Consider the following 17,023-nt stretch of genomic DNA (forward strand, 5'->3'; position numbering starts at 1 on the left):
TAAAAAAAAATCAAATTGCACAATTAGCCCTGTCAATACACTTAACATAATCATGTATCAGCATGTCTGCATTTCTAAGAGTCTCCTGGAAATGCATTACAGCATTTTTGTAGATGCAGTTGTGTACCACAAGGGGATGGAAGAGATTCACTGGCTTTACATGAGTCAACTCAGTAGGGAGTTGAATTACCCTTTGATTTAAAGGGTTCCCAATAAGAACGTGGTGCAGCAGCCTTTTCTCAAGGCTTCTCTGTATGAAGGCCAGTAAGTCTTGTAGCGTGCAAGCCACATTATCTGGTTTCCAGTGTGATGGGTCCTTGGTCAAAAGCAGGTGCATTAGTGCAGTTTTGAAATGAAAATCCTTCAGAGAGCTACTTCCTGACAGTGCTGTTTGTCTCTTGTGAAGGAAACGTGCAATGTCAAGAGTTTGAATGTGACATGAGTTTTCAGGAAGCCGTTTAGAGATGTGTTCTAAGAAGCGATCTTCATAGATGGTCAGAGAGAGTGTCCAGAATGTATCCAAGCTGGAAGGGAGGTAAGGGGTAATATAAAAATGAGCATCAGAGTTGAATTTAACTACAGGGTTTAAACTGAAGCAAATCCTCTTGCCAGATCTGAATCGAACTACCAGAGCGCCAGGAGCATCGATGTAGCGAATGTTGAGCTCAAACTCATACTTGTGTGAAATCAGTGTCCATGCTTGTCTTATAGTGCTCTGAAACCATCTGGTAACCTGGGATTTTGACAGGAATGGGGAGTTCTTCATGCAAAGAGGACCATCACAAACATCCATGATTTTTGTCTTTACCCTCTCATTCTCGCAGTGCAGCAGGCAAACCATATCATCGTCTGCATCTGAAGACTGACAGGGGCAGCCATTTGGGATTTTTTTATTTTCCACCAGCTTTATTTGGCCACAGACTTGCCTATCTGGCAGCAGGTCAGTAGCCTGGTTGTTACTGAGCAGACACTGAAAGCTGTACGGCTCTGGTGGGGTGAAGGTGACAATGATATCACACACATCCACCATCTGAAAGTCCTCCATCAGCATACCGCCATTTCTATCACAGATGCTCCTCATCGATTCCAGCAGGTCTGCTACAAACCCCTCTAAAAATTCACCCTCTCTGCACTTCTCATCGAGTGAGACTTGAATACATTTAGAATAGAAACGCTGTAGAGTGTTGCTGTCTGGTAGCGGCACTGGGAAGTTCCTGGCATCTTCTTGTTTCATTTGAGGATTTCTCCTCAGGCATTTCCTGAAGAAGCGGATCAAGGAAATAATGGAAAGTGTGTTCCATATGTACCAGAGGTAATCCTTCTCCCAGTCAGAAAGCGCATTCTCTGAAGTTTCATTGTCTGACGTCTTGGTGTGGTGGGACAGAGGTGCTTCTTGTTGCTTGGAGCTGAACACGTCATTGTTCATGTCCAGTTGTAAACTGCCCTCTACTTGGAGAATATCTTTTTGATCAGTGTCAGTTTTGGACTTTTCTGGCAGACTTGAATTGTTGTTATCCATAAAATGTTCATCATCTTCCTCTGAATCTTGGTTGGTGTCAGTCACATCTGGCATTTTATCTTTTTCAGTAACACGTTGGTCAAACTCTTTTGAGACTGAAGCCTCATTTTGTTCTTTGTTGACATTTATTACATCATCCAGAGGCCCTTTATCATCAGTGTGTGTCATTTCCTGATTGACAGGTGCTATTTCCTGGTCCAGTTTCTCCCTTTCCCTCAGCAGCCACTCTTCCTGCTTTTGCAAGATGATATTGTCCCCCTCCTCAATCCCGGGGTCATCCCAGAGACGCATGAGACTCAGAGTGACCACAAACACTCGGAGCAGAGTATCTTGCATTGTCAGCACTGTCTCTGAATGGATCAAACAGCATAAAAAATAGTTACAAATATTTCAGCACTTTTGAAAAATGCATGAGTTTGTCTAAACATGTAAAAACAAAGCATTGAATGAAAGTTGTGGTAATGATAGATAAAAATACTTTATGAGAAATGTTCATCTTGCCAAAGTTGACGGTGATGCAAAGTCAGAGAGAAAGAAGGTACTTCCTTGATGGCCTAGAAGCATCCTCTTTACTAATTTCTGTGATTACATTTGATATAAAACACTATTTACTACAGCACATAACATAATATGAGAAGAAAAAGAATACGCACCACAAGAAATAATGATTGATTATCTTAATCTTGCAACGTTGTGGTAATGTGTAAATAGGTCAAAGGAGGAAGCAGGAGACTAACCTTGCACAGGCACAAGCTCGACAGTCTCTTCCTATTTTTCAGATGTAGGTTGTCTTTCGTGACTTATTTCCTGCACACCCTGCCCATGTGTTATGCTGTGACATTTTCCTGTGCAACACACTGAAAAAACTGACAGCACAGACTTCCTGTAAGTTTAACAGCACATGCAGAAGAGTCTGAAGTCTGAGTCACTACCTTAACCTCAAACAGTTTTGATGACAGGATAGTATACTATGATATGAAAGTATTAGGCCACGTAGTATAACACAAACAAAAACTACGTGTGGATAATGGTTTGTGTGTAAGCCTCTACCTTTTATTCACCTGTGGGCTTCTAACTGGTTTGTCGAGCTCTGCTTCATTCAGCGGGAGTTCAAAGGTCTAATGTGAAATAAATTAACAAATCCCTTGGTGATTTAATAACTATCACATCTTGCATTGCAGCTATAGTCTCTTGATCTGTTTGGTTCAAGCAAGTGGAAACATATTAACCTTTCACCTCTTAGACAACAACCAAATTTTCCAGCCAAAGCCAGAGATATTTGAATGGTTCAAGACCTTTTTTGCATGTCTCAATTGGTACGGCTAAAGCTGAACAACACTGAATCCCTGAGGCTCAGGTACTGTACCATAAGTTAACACTTCTACATACTGCATTCATCTAAGTGGGAAAAAACATTCATGTGTGAATTGTGAAATGACTGACTGGAAACTACGTAAGTGTTTTTTCTGAAGCTTATAACAGGTTGACTTTTGCGAAAGAGTGGGTTGAATGAGAATCGTTTTTGTTACATCACACTAAACACAGGTGCCTGTGAAGGGAGGGGCATGATGACAGATGATGTGGTAGGCTTTGAACATCACCATAGAGAGTTCGAGATACACTTTTCAGTCAGTCTGAGATACAATGTTTAATAGGCATATAAAGAACAGCAGCTTACTTATGATGGACATTGTTACTGTGTGAATTTTTTCCTCTGCTTTTGTTCATCCACTCTTAAGAAAACAGGTAAGTCTATGTGTGGCTTGTTACTTTCTGATCAATATCTATAGATGCCTGACTTTGTATTATTATACATAAGACAGGGTTTAGAATAAGTCATGGTTGGAGTCATGGTTCACTGAGAACATATGAGATTCTGGTACCACTTTCTAATAAGAGACCCTTTATAGAGCATTTATATGTTTTAACTAATGGCTTAGTTATTGGTTAATAAATAATGTACTATTTCTTTATAGAACAGTTATAAACCATTAAGAGCAACGTTTGGATTGATGTGTTGTGAAAAATCTCTCTGGCTGTTGAGCCTCCAATCTTCAGGAAAAGAGGTGCAGAGCATATGGACCAAAATGTATTTATTAGCAACTCAGTAACATTTACCACTGCAGACTTTGTAAGCACCCTTTATTAAGTGTTTATTAAGTGAAATTAGAGATAAACTTTGCTGCAGGCTTATTACTTTATTAATGACTGAATAACATTCATAACTATAGACTTGGCATTTATTACCTTTTATTAATGACTATTATTGTCTTGACTTTATTAATGAATCAGCAGCCAGAGATGTTTCATAACCTGGCAGTCCAAAAGTTAATTTTATTACTGGTCTATTACTGATCTTTAAAACAGTAGTTAATTTATGAAATTATTAATAAAGCCATTAGTTACAACTTGTAAATTCTTTTAAAAGGATGACCTGTCAGAAAGTGGCACCACATTCCTTCTAAACCTTCAATTAACACAATAGGAAAAAGGTTTAATTTTTTTTCCACTTATTTAAAAAGTACTGGAACTTGACTTCCTGCTTTACTTCTTTTCACAGATTTAATTACTTTGACCCAACACATCCCCCAAGATGGATAAGTTTCGTATGATGTTCCAGTTTCTCCAGTCCAACCAGGAATCTTTTATGAATGGGATCTGTGGTATCATGGCACTAGCTAGCGCACAGATGTACTCTGCCTTTGAGTTCAGCTGCCCCTGTATGCCAGAATACAACTACACCTATGGGATCGGATTGCTTATTATTCCCCCTCTATGGTTCTTTATGTTAGGTTTTGTATTGAACAATAATGTGTCAGTGCTTGCCGAGGAGTGGAAGAGACCCACAGGGAGACGGAGGAAGGATCCCTCAGTCCTTCGCTACATGTTTTGTTCAATCACGCAGAGATCCTTGATAGCACCTGCGGTGTGGGTGTCTGTCACTCTCATGGATGGGAAGAGCTTTTTGTGTGCTTTCAGTGTCAACTTGGATATTGAAAAGTTTGGGAATTACAGTCTGGTAAAGGGGATGTCAGAGACGGAGAAGATAAAACTTCTGGCAAAGATTCCATGCAAAGACCTGTTTGAGCATCAGGAAATAAGAGTGGCAGCATCACGATACATCAAGTGTATATCACAGGTAGCCTGTTGATTGTTTACTTCATATTGCTATGAACAGTTTTATTCTGAAAGGTCATTAGGTGGAAACTTTTTGGAGAGGCAGAGCTGTAGAGTAAACAGAAATAATGGAAGGAGACAACAACACAATTTTTTAGAACAAAAGTTCAAAAACCAAATGAAAAACAGAATAACACAGGAAGAAATGTGGTCAAAATGTCAACAAAATAAATCTAAATTGAAATGGTTACTGCTGATAGTTTAGCTAACAAGGCTGTGTGGAACTTTAGGCTAAGTAACAAACAGCAATAACATGGTTAAACTATAGCCAGAGCACTTTATATAGCTACCATTGAGGAAACTAAGGTTATATCCTTTGTATTTGGTAGATTTAACAACCTGCAGGAATTTAAAAGCTACAATTAAAATGTACCAATGGTAGTTGAGTGATTCCAGTATTTACTATATTTGGAATGGCTTTGAAAGAGTATCTAGACATTCATGTTGGCAAATAAAATAAAAATAATAGAAATCATTGGGAAATCAAATCAAATTAAAATACATTTTTAAAAAGTCAGGGAGTCATCTGCAGGGACCCATGACCTCAATCTCTAATATCTCTATAATACATGTCTGATTGTCATTTCTGAGCCTCCTCCTGACTACTTTTTAACATTTAACTTTTTTTTTTTTTTTTTTTTTACATTTTATTACTCCATTTAACTCAAATGCCAGTTAATAATAGCCACTGAGACTGTTTCCACATACTTTTTAGCAATTGAATGTGTAATCATTCAATGAGAGCAATGCATTATTAATCAAATAAAACCTGTGAAACCTTATGCAGCAGCACAAAAGAAGTATTGTTGTAACCTATTAATTCTTGTGTTTCCAGCATTTGGGGAGATAAATATTTTAATCTCTGATTGTTAGATCAGTCAATCAATTTAAATAGACGGTCTTTGTTTTTTGCCAAAAGTTGGGAACACTTTCAGCAGGCAGTTTTTCAACTTCATCACAAGATGTGATTTATTTCTCAAAAACTGTAGTTAACTTAAGTCTCCCCACCCGACTCTCGCTCCCTTTGAGTTCAATGAGGCTTTCTTGATTGCTTATTAAAGGAATAGATAAGCCTCTAAATTTATTATTCAAGGAACTGGGACTGATTTCCATCCACCCAAAAACACCCACACTATGATTAAGATCTTTGATCAGCCAAAGGGCAATTATACAAGCTTTAAAGTAACATGTCTCCAAAATGTCTATTGATATACAGGGGATAATGATTCTGTTAATGAACTATGAAACAGTTGGGGAGCTGCTTGATGGATTTTTTCCATCACCTTTTGACTATTTATAATAGTAACATAAGAGCTAGATGCTCTAGCTTAGCTTGCTATATCAATATGTTAATACATGTTTATATATCACAGGCATGCGGATGGATGTTTCTGCTCATGATGACCGTCACGGCCTTCCTGATCCGGGCTATTCGACCATGCTTTACCCAGGCCGCCTTCCTCAAGACCAAATACTGGTCTCATTACATTGACATTGAGCGCAAGATGTTTGATGAGACCTGTAAAGAGCACGCCAAGAGCTTTGCCAAGGTTTGCATCCACCAGTACTTTGAGAACATCAGCGGAGAGAACTTCTACCACCATCACTCCAGCAAGGACGACAGCTTCGATGAAGACGAAGACAAGAAGAGAAGCGATGAAGACAGGCTTCTGGGTATCAGGGCCCAGGATGATATGAATAAAGTTTTGTGGAATTGGCACACCTGTAAACCAGCTCTGGCTCTGAGAAAGGACCAGATAAATGGTGAAAACAATGGCAGACTGAATGGAGAAGCCAATGGAGCAGTAAATGGGTTTGTAAAGGGGCACACCCATGACATAGAGAAAAAGGAATGGGCGGTGTATTATAGTAAGGTCTGAAGAGTTCAAACAGGAAAAAGTAATGCTACAGCTGGGTTGTCTTTAGCTTTCACATAACTGTATTGGTACAGGAATTATTTTATTTCTACAACCAGGGGACAACTTTATCTTTAGAATCTGTTTAAATGTTAGAAATACAATATGGTTCAGTTGAATCAGATTTGTACTTAATGCATAGAATATTTGGTGCAATATGTAATTTGACTTATGGTACAATACTTGAGCATAAAACCCACAAAGTGTCAACATATTTCTGGTTCACATACAGTTCAGTTTACTCAGAAGATGTCTGGTATTGGATGTAGTCCAAAACATGTTGTTTTTACTGTTGTCACAGCTATGTTTTATCTATAAGGCATTAATTACTGTTCACATTCTGCTGCTGCTCTCTGAGGGACTGATCTTGGCAATAATCTGACGTCTCTGTATATTGTAGGCTGCAGAAATAGAGCTGTTGTATCAGGCGGATAGTAAAGCATTATTACAACACACTGGAGAGTTCTCATTGATAATGCTAAATGTTTGTGTTGCTCTCAAGTGCAGAGCTGCCATAAATACTCCCAGGGCACGAAACATAAGCTGATAACATGGGTCATATGACAGATGGGGAAAAAACGCTATTAGAGATACACTTTCAGACAAACACTTTAGGAGTCATTGTTGAATATCTTTAGGTTCTACGCTGGGCCATGTTAACAAGTATCCAAAGTTACCAGTCCTTTAAAGATTTCAACTTGGCCATTAACACTTTAACTTTAACACTAAACACATTTAAACCTTGGCATGAGCTGATAATCCTACACTGCTAGTGTATTTCCAATCAGGCAAACCTTTGATTTATGCAAAAACAAAAGGTTGTGACAGCCTAAACTATTTACATGCCTCTGAGAAAACAATGTCAACATTTGCATCTCTCTCGCTCCCTTATTATGTTGCTCTATTCCCAGTTTAGTCAGTCACTCCCCAATAAAAGCCTTTCACAATGAGACACTGGGGAATTCTTCTTCTTCTTGTTTGAAAAACCTTCGTTCAGATGAAAACGTTCATATGCTATACTTCTCCAGGAAGCTGTTGATACAATGGTCTTTTCATCAAATATCACAAGAGGGCGTGCTGTTACCAAAACCACTATCCCTCACATGCCAACAATAACAACACGCATTATCTTTGATTCTGAAACGTGTAAAAACACGACAATGCATGCAGTGTATTAAGGGCTATATTTATGCTCATGCATCTGTGCAGTCAAGCCAGCTGTTCCTCAGTATTCAGAAGTAATGACATTACTAGAGGAGGAGGAGGGGGTGAATGAAAATGGCATGGATCCCATTGAAGCTTCTCTCCCTCCATCCCTCCCCTCCCCCTGGGGATTGGTGGAGCAGCACTCCCCTTGACTCTCTCACAGCTCACCCAGTAGCCCAGCAGCTGTTCTCTCCCTCAGCGAATTGGCAGCCGGGGCCGCTGGTGTGGGGGTGGACGTGCATGCAACGTCTTTGTCCAGGCTGTGATTTTTCTCTCTGTGTGTCCCTCTCTCTTTCTTGATATGATTTCCCTTCATATCTTACTTCCTTCTGTGTTCCCTCTATCTGCAGAAACACCTCCTCCTCTCATCTCTGCTCTTACTGCTTTGTTGTTCCGCTGCAAAAGAGTGACATGGTGTTTATATATAGCTCAAACAAAGCACATCTAAAAAGTACTCAGCGCTTGCTCTAGCTCTAAAAATACAATGTGTGTACGTGTTAAGGAAGGGAAAGGGTGAATGAGGTTGCATCATCTCTGCCTTTGTTGACCTCCACTTCAGAGAAATGGCTTTGTTTTGGTTGTCAGGACATCAGCCATGCGCATGTTACTGACTAGGGCCTCCCTTGACTTTGCTGCAAGTGCCTCTCTTGTCTCCCTCTCACATATATACACGCACAGGGGCGTGCGCACACAGACACACACACATCAGCATGCTTGCAGGCGCCCTATTCGTCAGTGTCTGGCTCATTCTGCCTTCCTTCTGCCTACAGATTGGAGGACAGAGGTAACGAGGGAGGGCTGAGGGAGAGGAGAGTTGCGAGGCAAAACGGCTGGTCACATGAGCAGAGATCTGTTTACAAACCCAAGGCAGAGCAGAGCAAGGAGAGGAAGGGAAAGGCGAATTGCAGGCTCTCTCTGAGCACCATTATGGATTGAAATAGGAAGAAGGGAAGCCTGCCATGACAAAGCCAGCTGGAGGTGGGAGAGACTGAATACGACACACGCAGACACACTCTTGCACACACACCGTCTTTGTCTCTGATTTTTTTTTTTTCTCAATTGAAGGAACAGATGGTTAGAGGGAGAGTAGGATCCCCCCCCTACGCAAACACACACACTGACTGACAAACACACACACACACCAGCAAAATACCGAACCCAGCTCGAGGACTGTTGTTGATTGCATGGAGCTGTCCTCACTTTGTTTGGGCTTTGAGGGAAGCACATCTCTGGCTTGTATACTGAGGAGGAACACCCCCTGTAAGATCAGAGGATTGAAGGAGACAACAGAGGAGAGCAGAGGGGGATGAGACTTGTGAAAATCCTCTGTTAAAAAAGCAGCTTTGGGGGGAAGACAAAGCACAGACTAATGCCAGATAATTACCTTCATTGGACGAGGACTGTCATTTTGAACAGCGGATGTCATTGAAACTGGTGTGGGGACAATACTGCCGAAAGTGAAGTCAAAGAGGGCCTTTTCCGCTGGAAATGTAAGTATTTCCTGTTACAAAGCAGTCTGTGTTTATGACGTGACTGAGTGAGATTAAGCTTTTGACAATAACAACTCCTGAACAGCACATGCTATAAGGCAACTGACAATCAATCAAATCTACTCAACATAGATTTCTTTGTCTCTTCTTCTATCTCTCGTATGATGACATCATTCTCACTGGGATCCAGGAACACATGAGGTCTTCAGTCCCAGTCCAAACCCCAGTCCCAAATCTCCCAATCTTAACACGGAGCAGTTAATCCAGATTTGGGAATGCTGGGCAGCACAGACTGCTGAGCCAACAAAACCGCACCTCTCAAGGATTTATGGAATCTGAGCAAATCTGAGGAACTTGATGGTTGTTTTTGGAGGAGCTAACTCAGCGCAGGGTGACTGATTCCAGGCTCTAAACAGATTCAGTGTCCAGGAGCTCCGGCCCACGAGTTTGGCTCTTATCCAGGCTCAGCCTTCTCCTGACAGGGCCTAAATTTACTGCTGCTGCTCTGGGAGTCAAATTTCATGCAACCATTCCAATGGTGTAACGGTAAGTGAGTGGACTTCTTTGCTTTGTGCTAAATACACAAGAGGTGGTAGCACATGTACTCACTTGTATCTCATAACCCAGTTACTTAGTTGCAGGCTGCTAGCTAATGGGATCCGTATAATGGATGTGTTTGTGGAACAGCAAATCACAGAGATTTGGGGTTTGTGTTTTAAGGAGGGTGACAGAGCACTTAAAATAAGCCACATTCAAGGTCATGTTTGTATTTTGAGTGCTACAACTAACTGAATTTATGTTATTCTTTCACCTTATTCCATATTATTGTTTGTTTGTTTGCATCAACACTTGGTTCATCATTGTATCTCTCATTATGTTACCCTTGGACTTCCCTACAATATACCCCCCCCCGCCCCCCCTTGTAAATCCCCCAACCCCCAGCCATGTCAAATTATCCAACCCATACCCCCCACAGTGTGCAAGCTGTACCCATTCATTCACTCTAAAGAGAGACACATGGACATTTAGAGGCTGGCAAAGAGCATCCTTGCTGCAAATTAATAGGAACACATGTGGCCTGTGGAAGTGGGGCTTCCTCTGCTATTGTTTTACCAAATGGTCCTTTAGTCCCCAGAGTTTTTTTCTGTTTAATATACCCCACCCCCCACCCCCTGCCACCTGCAACACACACGCGTTTCTGTCTTAGAAATACAGGCAGACAGACACTAAGACACTCCTACCCTTCCATCCCCCGGTGCTGTCGCACACATGCACACACACTCTACCAGTCACCTCTATAGAGTCTGTGGAACAGATGGTGGTGTGGCGGAAGTGGTGTCTGTCCTCCATGTTTGTTTTGTTCACAGCCAATTAACACGCAGCCTGACGAGCGCCTCAGTTGCCACCACAGTGCCAGTTGCAGCTCCCCGGACAACACCTGCCTCAAAACATCAGCCATTAGAATAAACTCCTCACTAAATATTTTATACTGTCAGTAAAACTCTTTTAAAAATACTGTGGAGATGAGTCAAAGTGCCACATACTCTAGAGCCATTGTCAAGCAAACATATAGTCAAGTTTAATATCTAAAAGTATCCAGAGACTCAAGGCCTTGTGGTGTTGTTGTATAGGTTCATATTCTAGTTAATGATCAACAATTTCCTACTTCTTCTATGATTCCTCTTTCTTTTCTCTGTCCATTTCAAATATGTTTTTTACAGTAGCAAATAATAATCATGGCTCACTTTTTTTCTTAACAAATACAAGTGATCTCACAGATCTCAAGAGCTTAACTGCTCTCTAAACTCGTAACAGTGGAATTGCCTGTTCAAATTGCAGCGTCTAATGTTTATGCAACCAATTTAGTCACTGTCAAAGTTGACAACTGTATTCTGTACAGATATTGACACAACCTTTCAAGATAGGTCATTATAATGGGAAGGTAAACAATGAAGTTGTAAGACTGGATTTTCTTTTTTTTCAGTAGCTCTATTTGAGGAGGGAAATGGAGTTTAAAAACACTAAGGCTGTAAACACACTTAAAATAGAGGAACCTATAAAAGAGGATTTGAGGTTACTTATCAAGATAGTGCAAAAACAGAATGATTACTCTCTTAAAACATCTAAACACAAGATTTCTTGAACTTACCTGAGCTAACCTGTTGGACACTTAACCCTATGTACAGTGACAATTACTATTGTAGGTATAATGTTTTTAAATGTGTATTTTGTTTGTGCAAACTCTTCCTGGCAGGATGCCTGTGTGGTTTGGGTTCTCAGCGCTCTGAACAGTACTGCAGCATGACGTCTGACATCTATCACCTCCCACTCAATGTGTATGTCATTGTGCTGGGCATCGGCCTCTTCGTCTTCATGCTCAGCCTCATCTTCTGCTGCTACCTTTTCAGGTAGGTGGAGGGGGTTTACGGCGGAAGATACGCTGGCTTATCTGTGAAATAAATCAAGAGTTGTTTTCAGTGAAAAGGTTCTAAAAACTGTACTGTACTAAACTGCAGAGAGGCAAAGTTAGCGACTAGCTGGTAAACATAGTGGTGCACTTAGCAGCAAGAGAGCCAGATATTTACCTGAGGAGTTGGTGGAGAACAAAACAGAGATAAGGTAGAGTAAATAGCAGACTTACATACATTCAAGTGGCCAGAAAAACAACTCCAAAAAAATGCTAATGTTGCTCTGTATTCACTAGATGTGTAAATAGGGAAGTGTTTGCAAACATGTTCACCATATCAACTTTATAAGGTGGGTCAGTGTTGTTAAGAGCTTGGTGTGCTGCCCTCAAATAGCCAAAAATGTGTTAATGCAGGTTTCAATACCAAATTACAAATAAGCTACATGGGCTGCTTTTACAATGGTTTTGACAATGCTAGCTGTGTGTCAAGATAGGTAATATTCAGTCCTCTTTTCTCCCCATTCTGTCCTTGGACCAGTTTTATTCACTATCTATATAAACAGTATTACCTCTTCATTGTACACTTGTAACTTCCATCTATATACAGATGGCACAGTCTGCCACTCAAAATCCACAGCTATCATTTAACCTCCTTCAAAAACAACTTCATAATTTGAAACTGGTTCTAAACTGTCCAAAGACAAAATTGATTCAGTTTTCCAATGCAAGAAATATTGACTATGGTAGTTTTGAAATTTGTTCTTTTAATAACACCATGATAGAGAGAGCGCAGTACTATAAATATCTAGGCATTTGGGTCAATGAAAAACTTAAAAGTCCATATTGACATGTTGTTATCAAAGCTGAGATTGAAATCGGGCTTTCTTTTTAGAAATAAATCTTGTTTCCTTTATTTATGAGAAAAAGAATTGTTGTAGCAGTTTTCCTCTCTTTATTGAACTACGAGGATGTTATTTATGGGCGGGCGGCCAGTTCCACTCTCAGATCTTTATATGCAGTATATCACTCCACATTCAGATTCATCACTAGAGATGTGGGACACACCCTTGTGTACTATATCAAAAAACTGGTCTGCCTGCTCTATTAGTCAGGAGGGATCAGCATTTGTTTTTATTTATTTATAAAGCTATTTTATATTTATTTATTTTGTACCTTCTCACAGACATGACTCACTCTGCAAATACCAAAAATTCAGAAACAGAGTTAAGAAGAGCTGCTTTCTGTTACTGTGCCCCACAAACTTGAGATATGCTTCAAAAAAAACTTCAGGTTGACCTCATTAATACCATTGAGTCAATTCCAAGGTTTAATTGCTAATTGTACTGATTGTAACTGTCACTGCTTTCATTTAAAAAAAAAAAAAATGTTCTTATTATTATTGTTTTATTTATTTATTTGTCTCATTGTCAATTCCTATACTTCTACTTTTTAGCATCGTTAATTTTACCTTGTTTTTAATTGATACAGCCACGTATTCTTCTTTTATTGGTATTTAAATTTAGTTGTGTCTGCATTTATTATATGTCTGTACCTCGCCACTATTGCCTCTGAGGTTTGAAATAAATAAACGATGAAGATGATGATACACAATGATATCATTATCATTAAAAAAATATAATTAATTATAATTGTAATAATACATTTAAAACATGTTTTTTCTATAAATCTACACTGGTGACAGTTGGGTTTGGTGATATGATGATATATACTGTAAAATTATATAAATTTCTCTATCATCACAGATTGAGGCATACTGTTTATGCTGTGGTGGGGCATTAATGCAAATTAATGAACAATACTGCTTTGTGGCAATTCTGGAAATATATGTGACTGATAATGCATGAATAAGATGCATGACCTAAGTTTCAGTTGTGATATTTCTACCGTACAGATGTTGTTATGTCTCTGTCTCTTTCAGGTTGAAACAACAAGGAACGAGGGAGCAGTTCAGCTACAATGAGGTATGTCACTGCAGTGTCTCACTGTGGTTGAACATGTAACACCAGCTTCTGAGGGAAGTTATAAATACTACTACAGCATTTCACACTGTTATCATTAACTGTGAAACCTAACACTACCCTTTATAAATGACCTTGACTACATCCATGTGTTAATCCAGCTGCAGTGTTAACAGGCCTGATATATTGTGCAGGTAGCAGGGTGTGACACACTGTGGTGTGGTAGGTGTAGTGACAGCTGGGGACTATGTATTCAGCCTCGGGGAAGGTTGAACTCCAGCTGCAACTGCCTATCATCTGAATTCAGGATTTGATCATTTTTTATTAACTACACAACAAACAAATGAGTGCACATCACTCTTATGGATATTTTTAAGTCAGTATCATCGGGACATTGAACCCATCTTAAGTGTTTGTTTTACACAATAATAATAGTGCTGACACATTATTCACATGACACAATGCTTCTCTCCCTCTCTTTTCCTACTGTAGGTGGTGCTGAAGGGAGCCAGCAAGAAACTGAGCCTCCTAGGAGTAAGTCACACTTTCTGCAAAACCTTTTACATGTCACTTGTGCCAAACATATATACGTTAGAAACTGCAGCTGCACAAATTTCATGTTATCAACACCATTTACATGCCATCTCATGATAGATATATCATAATAGATATTCATGAGCTGGGAGGGTTTGGATGAGGAGCGGTCGATTAGTTAACTCAATTTCTCTTCTCAGATGTGATTAGCATGCTGCACACACACTGGAGGTAGCCTGAAAATATCTTGTATCTCAAATGCAGCCAGTAAAAGAAAAATAGTCCGAGTGCCTGCTTGGCTCTCCACTTGCAGCAGAATTTAGGACTCCAAGAATAACTGCACTCATTCAAAATGCATTATAAAAAGATCTCTTCTCGGTCTCTTGTGATTCCTATAAAGATTGCTTTTCTAAGTTATTTCCATTTTCCAAGGCAGTGGTGGTGGTTAAGGGCCATTTCAATATCCAATCTATGTTTTTGCGCCAAGGAGATTACAATGTTCTTGTTATTTGAAAACATAATTAAGATAAAAGCACTGCTTTAAAACACTGAGCTTATACTTGTGTTATGTTATGAAATCTAGGTAAATTAAATTAATTTACCACTCGAATGTACTAAATGCAATGTTCTTGGCTGTGGCGAGATACAGGCCTGTTGTTGAATAGAGACGGAGGAGAAAAAAATTTAATTACACACAAACTAACCTCAATGTTATTTTTGTTCTTGCAGCAAACCTGTGCGGTGTGTCTGGAAGAATTCAGGACCAGAGATGAATTGGGAGTGTGCCCATGCTCACATGCATTTCACAAGAAGTGAGTGTTATTAAACTGGAAATGATAAAGATTTAAGAGAACAGTTGGGCTTACTCGCTTTCTTGCCGAAAGTCAGATGAGAAGACTGATAATACTCCTGTGTTTGTTCAATATGAAGCTAATGCCAGGAGCTACTTAGCTTAGCTTAGCACAACGGGGGAAAGTCTATGCTTGTTGCCTGGCAACCTAACATGAGGACAAGACTTCATGAAGTCACTGCTCCAATCAATAAATAATCCAGCACATAACCACTGTAAAATCACAAAACCTCGGTTTTTGTAAGTATTAAACAAACGACAAATAAGGTGTTATTTAGCCAGTTTTAGAAGTACTGATGGATGGATTTTCTTACCTTTGGAGACAGCCAGGCAAGCTGTTTCCTTATGTTTCCGGTCTTTATGCTAAACTAAACTGAGCAGCTGCTGGCACTGCAGTAGCTTCATATTTAGCTTTCAGACCTGAGTGGTTTCAATACTCATCTAACTCTCAGCAAGAAAGCGAACCGCTAGGGCTAGGTATCTTAAAAAATAATACCAGTACCCTTAAAGTTATACCGATACCAACTGATCAATTTACTTCATTCAATACCTTTTTTCCTACTTCATTAGATACCCATCATATGAATGGAAACATTTAGTTGCGTAAAATGCCACCATTCCTCCCCATCCAAATGATTTTTACACGAATACATTTTGAAAGTGTTCACATTATTGAAACGTTCACCAAATAACTGTACAATGAAGTATTATCACTACAAACTGTGTTGTTGTTGTTGTGGTATAGTGGACCAATCACACGTCGTATTAAATCGAAGAACGCCTGCTGTGGTTGGCTGCGAGCAAATAGTCATTGTTTTCTAGATCTGGGGACAAAAAAGAAAGAATTCAGACTTCGTTTGACTGGAGAAGTTTCGATGCTTCTTGGTACTGGGTTATTTCAGCTGATACCTTAAAAAGGTATCAAGTACCGATACCCAGCCCTAATTAATGTGTTTCCCAAAAATGTCAAACTATTCTTGACTAAACTGCCATAAAATTAGGGATAACTTCCTTTTTATTAGTGCTGCATTAAGTACTAACACATGCATCAGGGTGTTAGTGTGCTGATTCTGTTTTATTATTTATAATTTATAGCCTTTGCTGGGTTAACTAACCAAGCATAGAGTTAAAATATTAACAGCATTACAGGAAAAAGATCAGATAAGATAAAGATCTAAAATGCTCCCGGTAAACCAGACTCTGTTGTCATGAATCAATATTGTTTTAGGCTGACAGTTGCTGTCTTTGTCTTGACAGGTGCCTGCTTAAGTGGCTGGAGATCCGCAGCGTGTGCCCAATGTGTAACAAACCCATCCTCCGGCTCCACACAGACGCCCCCCAGGGTGCGGAGGGTCCAATGGACCCTGAGGAAGTGTGAGGAAGCTGAGAAAGAGGAAACCGGACTCTCCTTAAAGAAAACATACACATTAAATACACTAGGGATGATGGACAGCGGTCATCTTAAAGACATCTCACAGGAAATGTTGATAATGATCCCCAAGTGGCCGCCTTGCTGCTGACCTTTGAGCAATATGCCTTGGTGGGAATTGGATAATGACAGCACCAAAATGATTTGGTCAGATCAGACAGACAGGGAGAGGGGTGGATGAATAGGATCTTTTCATAAAAAAATTTAAAAAATCATCCTAGTTCTACTTCCATATTGCACTGTTCACCAAAAACATGACAGGAAAAAGGAGCCACCTTAGAGAGCAGGATATCATTGCCACTGTCACTGGACGACTAATGCAGCACTGCCAGAGACAAATAACACTACAGGCATTCAGCAGGACATCAGAATACAGGATCAGTATGGATACCTCTAATATCTCAGGGGTGTTACCAATACAGCCAGCACAAACCATGTCAGTCACCCTATAACCCTGTGCCACACATGCATCTTCAATACTGCCAATGTAGGTGAAATGCTCTAGCGATCAGAGGT

The 17,023-nt window shown here is 39.8% G+C and overlaps 3 protein-coding genes across 7 annotated transcripts; 2 read left to right on the forward strand and 1 right to left on the reverse strand.

The window, feature by feature from the left end:
- Nucleotides 1–2: 2 nt before the first annotated feature.
- LOC121911302 (inositol 1,4,5-trisphosphate receptor-interacting protein) lies at nt 3–10,665 on the reverse strand. 4 transcript variants are annotated; one of them, XM_042432645.1, is made up of 4 exons: nt 8,961–9,045; nt 7,987–8,214; nt 2,257–2,385; nt 3–1,869 (listed from the first exon to the last, which is right to left on the reverse strand). In XM_042432645.1, the coding sequence occupies exon 4, from the start codon at nt 1,853–1,855 to the stop codon at nt 11–13; it is 1,845 nt and encodes a 614-aa protein (XP_042288579.1). In that variant the 5' UTR covers nt 1,856–1,869; nt 2,257–2,385; nt 7,987–8,214; nt 8,961–9,045; the 3' UTR covers nt 3–10. The 4 variants fall into 4 exon arrangements, with proteins under 4 accessions (XP_042288579.1, XP_042288596.1, XP_042288587.1 ...); XM_042432662.1 differs by lacking the exons at nt 7,987–8,214; nt 8,961–9,045 and adding an exon at nt 10,602–10,665; XM_042432653.1 differs by lacking the exon at nt 7,987–8,214 and having other exon boundaries at nt 8,961–9,000.
- Nucleotides 2,401–7,319, forward strand: LOC121911333 (calcium homeostasis modulator protein 1). The gene is made up of 3 exons (XM_042432703.1): nt 2,401–3,265; nt 4,080–4,658; nt 6,070–7,319. The coding sequence occupies exons 2-3, from the start codon at nt 4,113–4,115 to the stop codon at nt 6,574–6,576; spliced, it is 1,053 nt and encodes a 350-aa protein (XP_042288637.1). The 5' UTR covers nt 2,401–3,265; nt 4,080–4,112; the 3' UTR covers nt 6,577–7,319.
- On the forward strand, nt 9,767–16,733 carry zgc:175214 (uncharacterized protein LOC557610 homolog). Of its 2 annotated transcripts, XM_042432748.1 has the most exons (6): nt 9,767–9,854; nt 11,563–11,716; nt 13,655–13,697; nt 14,187–14,228; nt 14,958–15,040; nt 16,336–16,733. In XM_042432748.1, exons 1-6 carry the CDS (start codon nt 9,830–9,832, stop codon nt 16,454–16,456), a joined length of 468 nt encoding a protein of 155 aa, XP_042288682.1. In that variant the 5' UTR covers nt 9,767–9,829; the 3' UTR covers nt 16,457–16,733. The 2 variants fall into 2 exon arrangements, with proteins under 2 accessions (XP_042288682.1, XP_042288674.1); XM_042432740.1 differs by lacking the exon at nt 9,767–9,854 and having other exon boundaries at nt 11,487–11,716.
- The last annotated feature ends 290 nt before the right edge of the window (nt 16,734–17,023 follow it).

Source organism: Thunnus maccoyii, chromosome 2 (assembly GCF_910596095.1).
Source record: "Thunnus maccoyii chromosome 2, fThuMac1.1, whole genome shotgun sequence".
NCBI classification, from domain to species: domain Eukaryota; kingdom Metazoa; phylum Chordata; class Actinopteri; order Scombriformes; family Scombridae; genus Thunnus; species Thunnus maccoyii.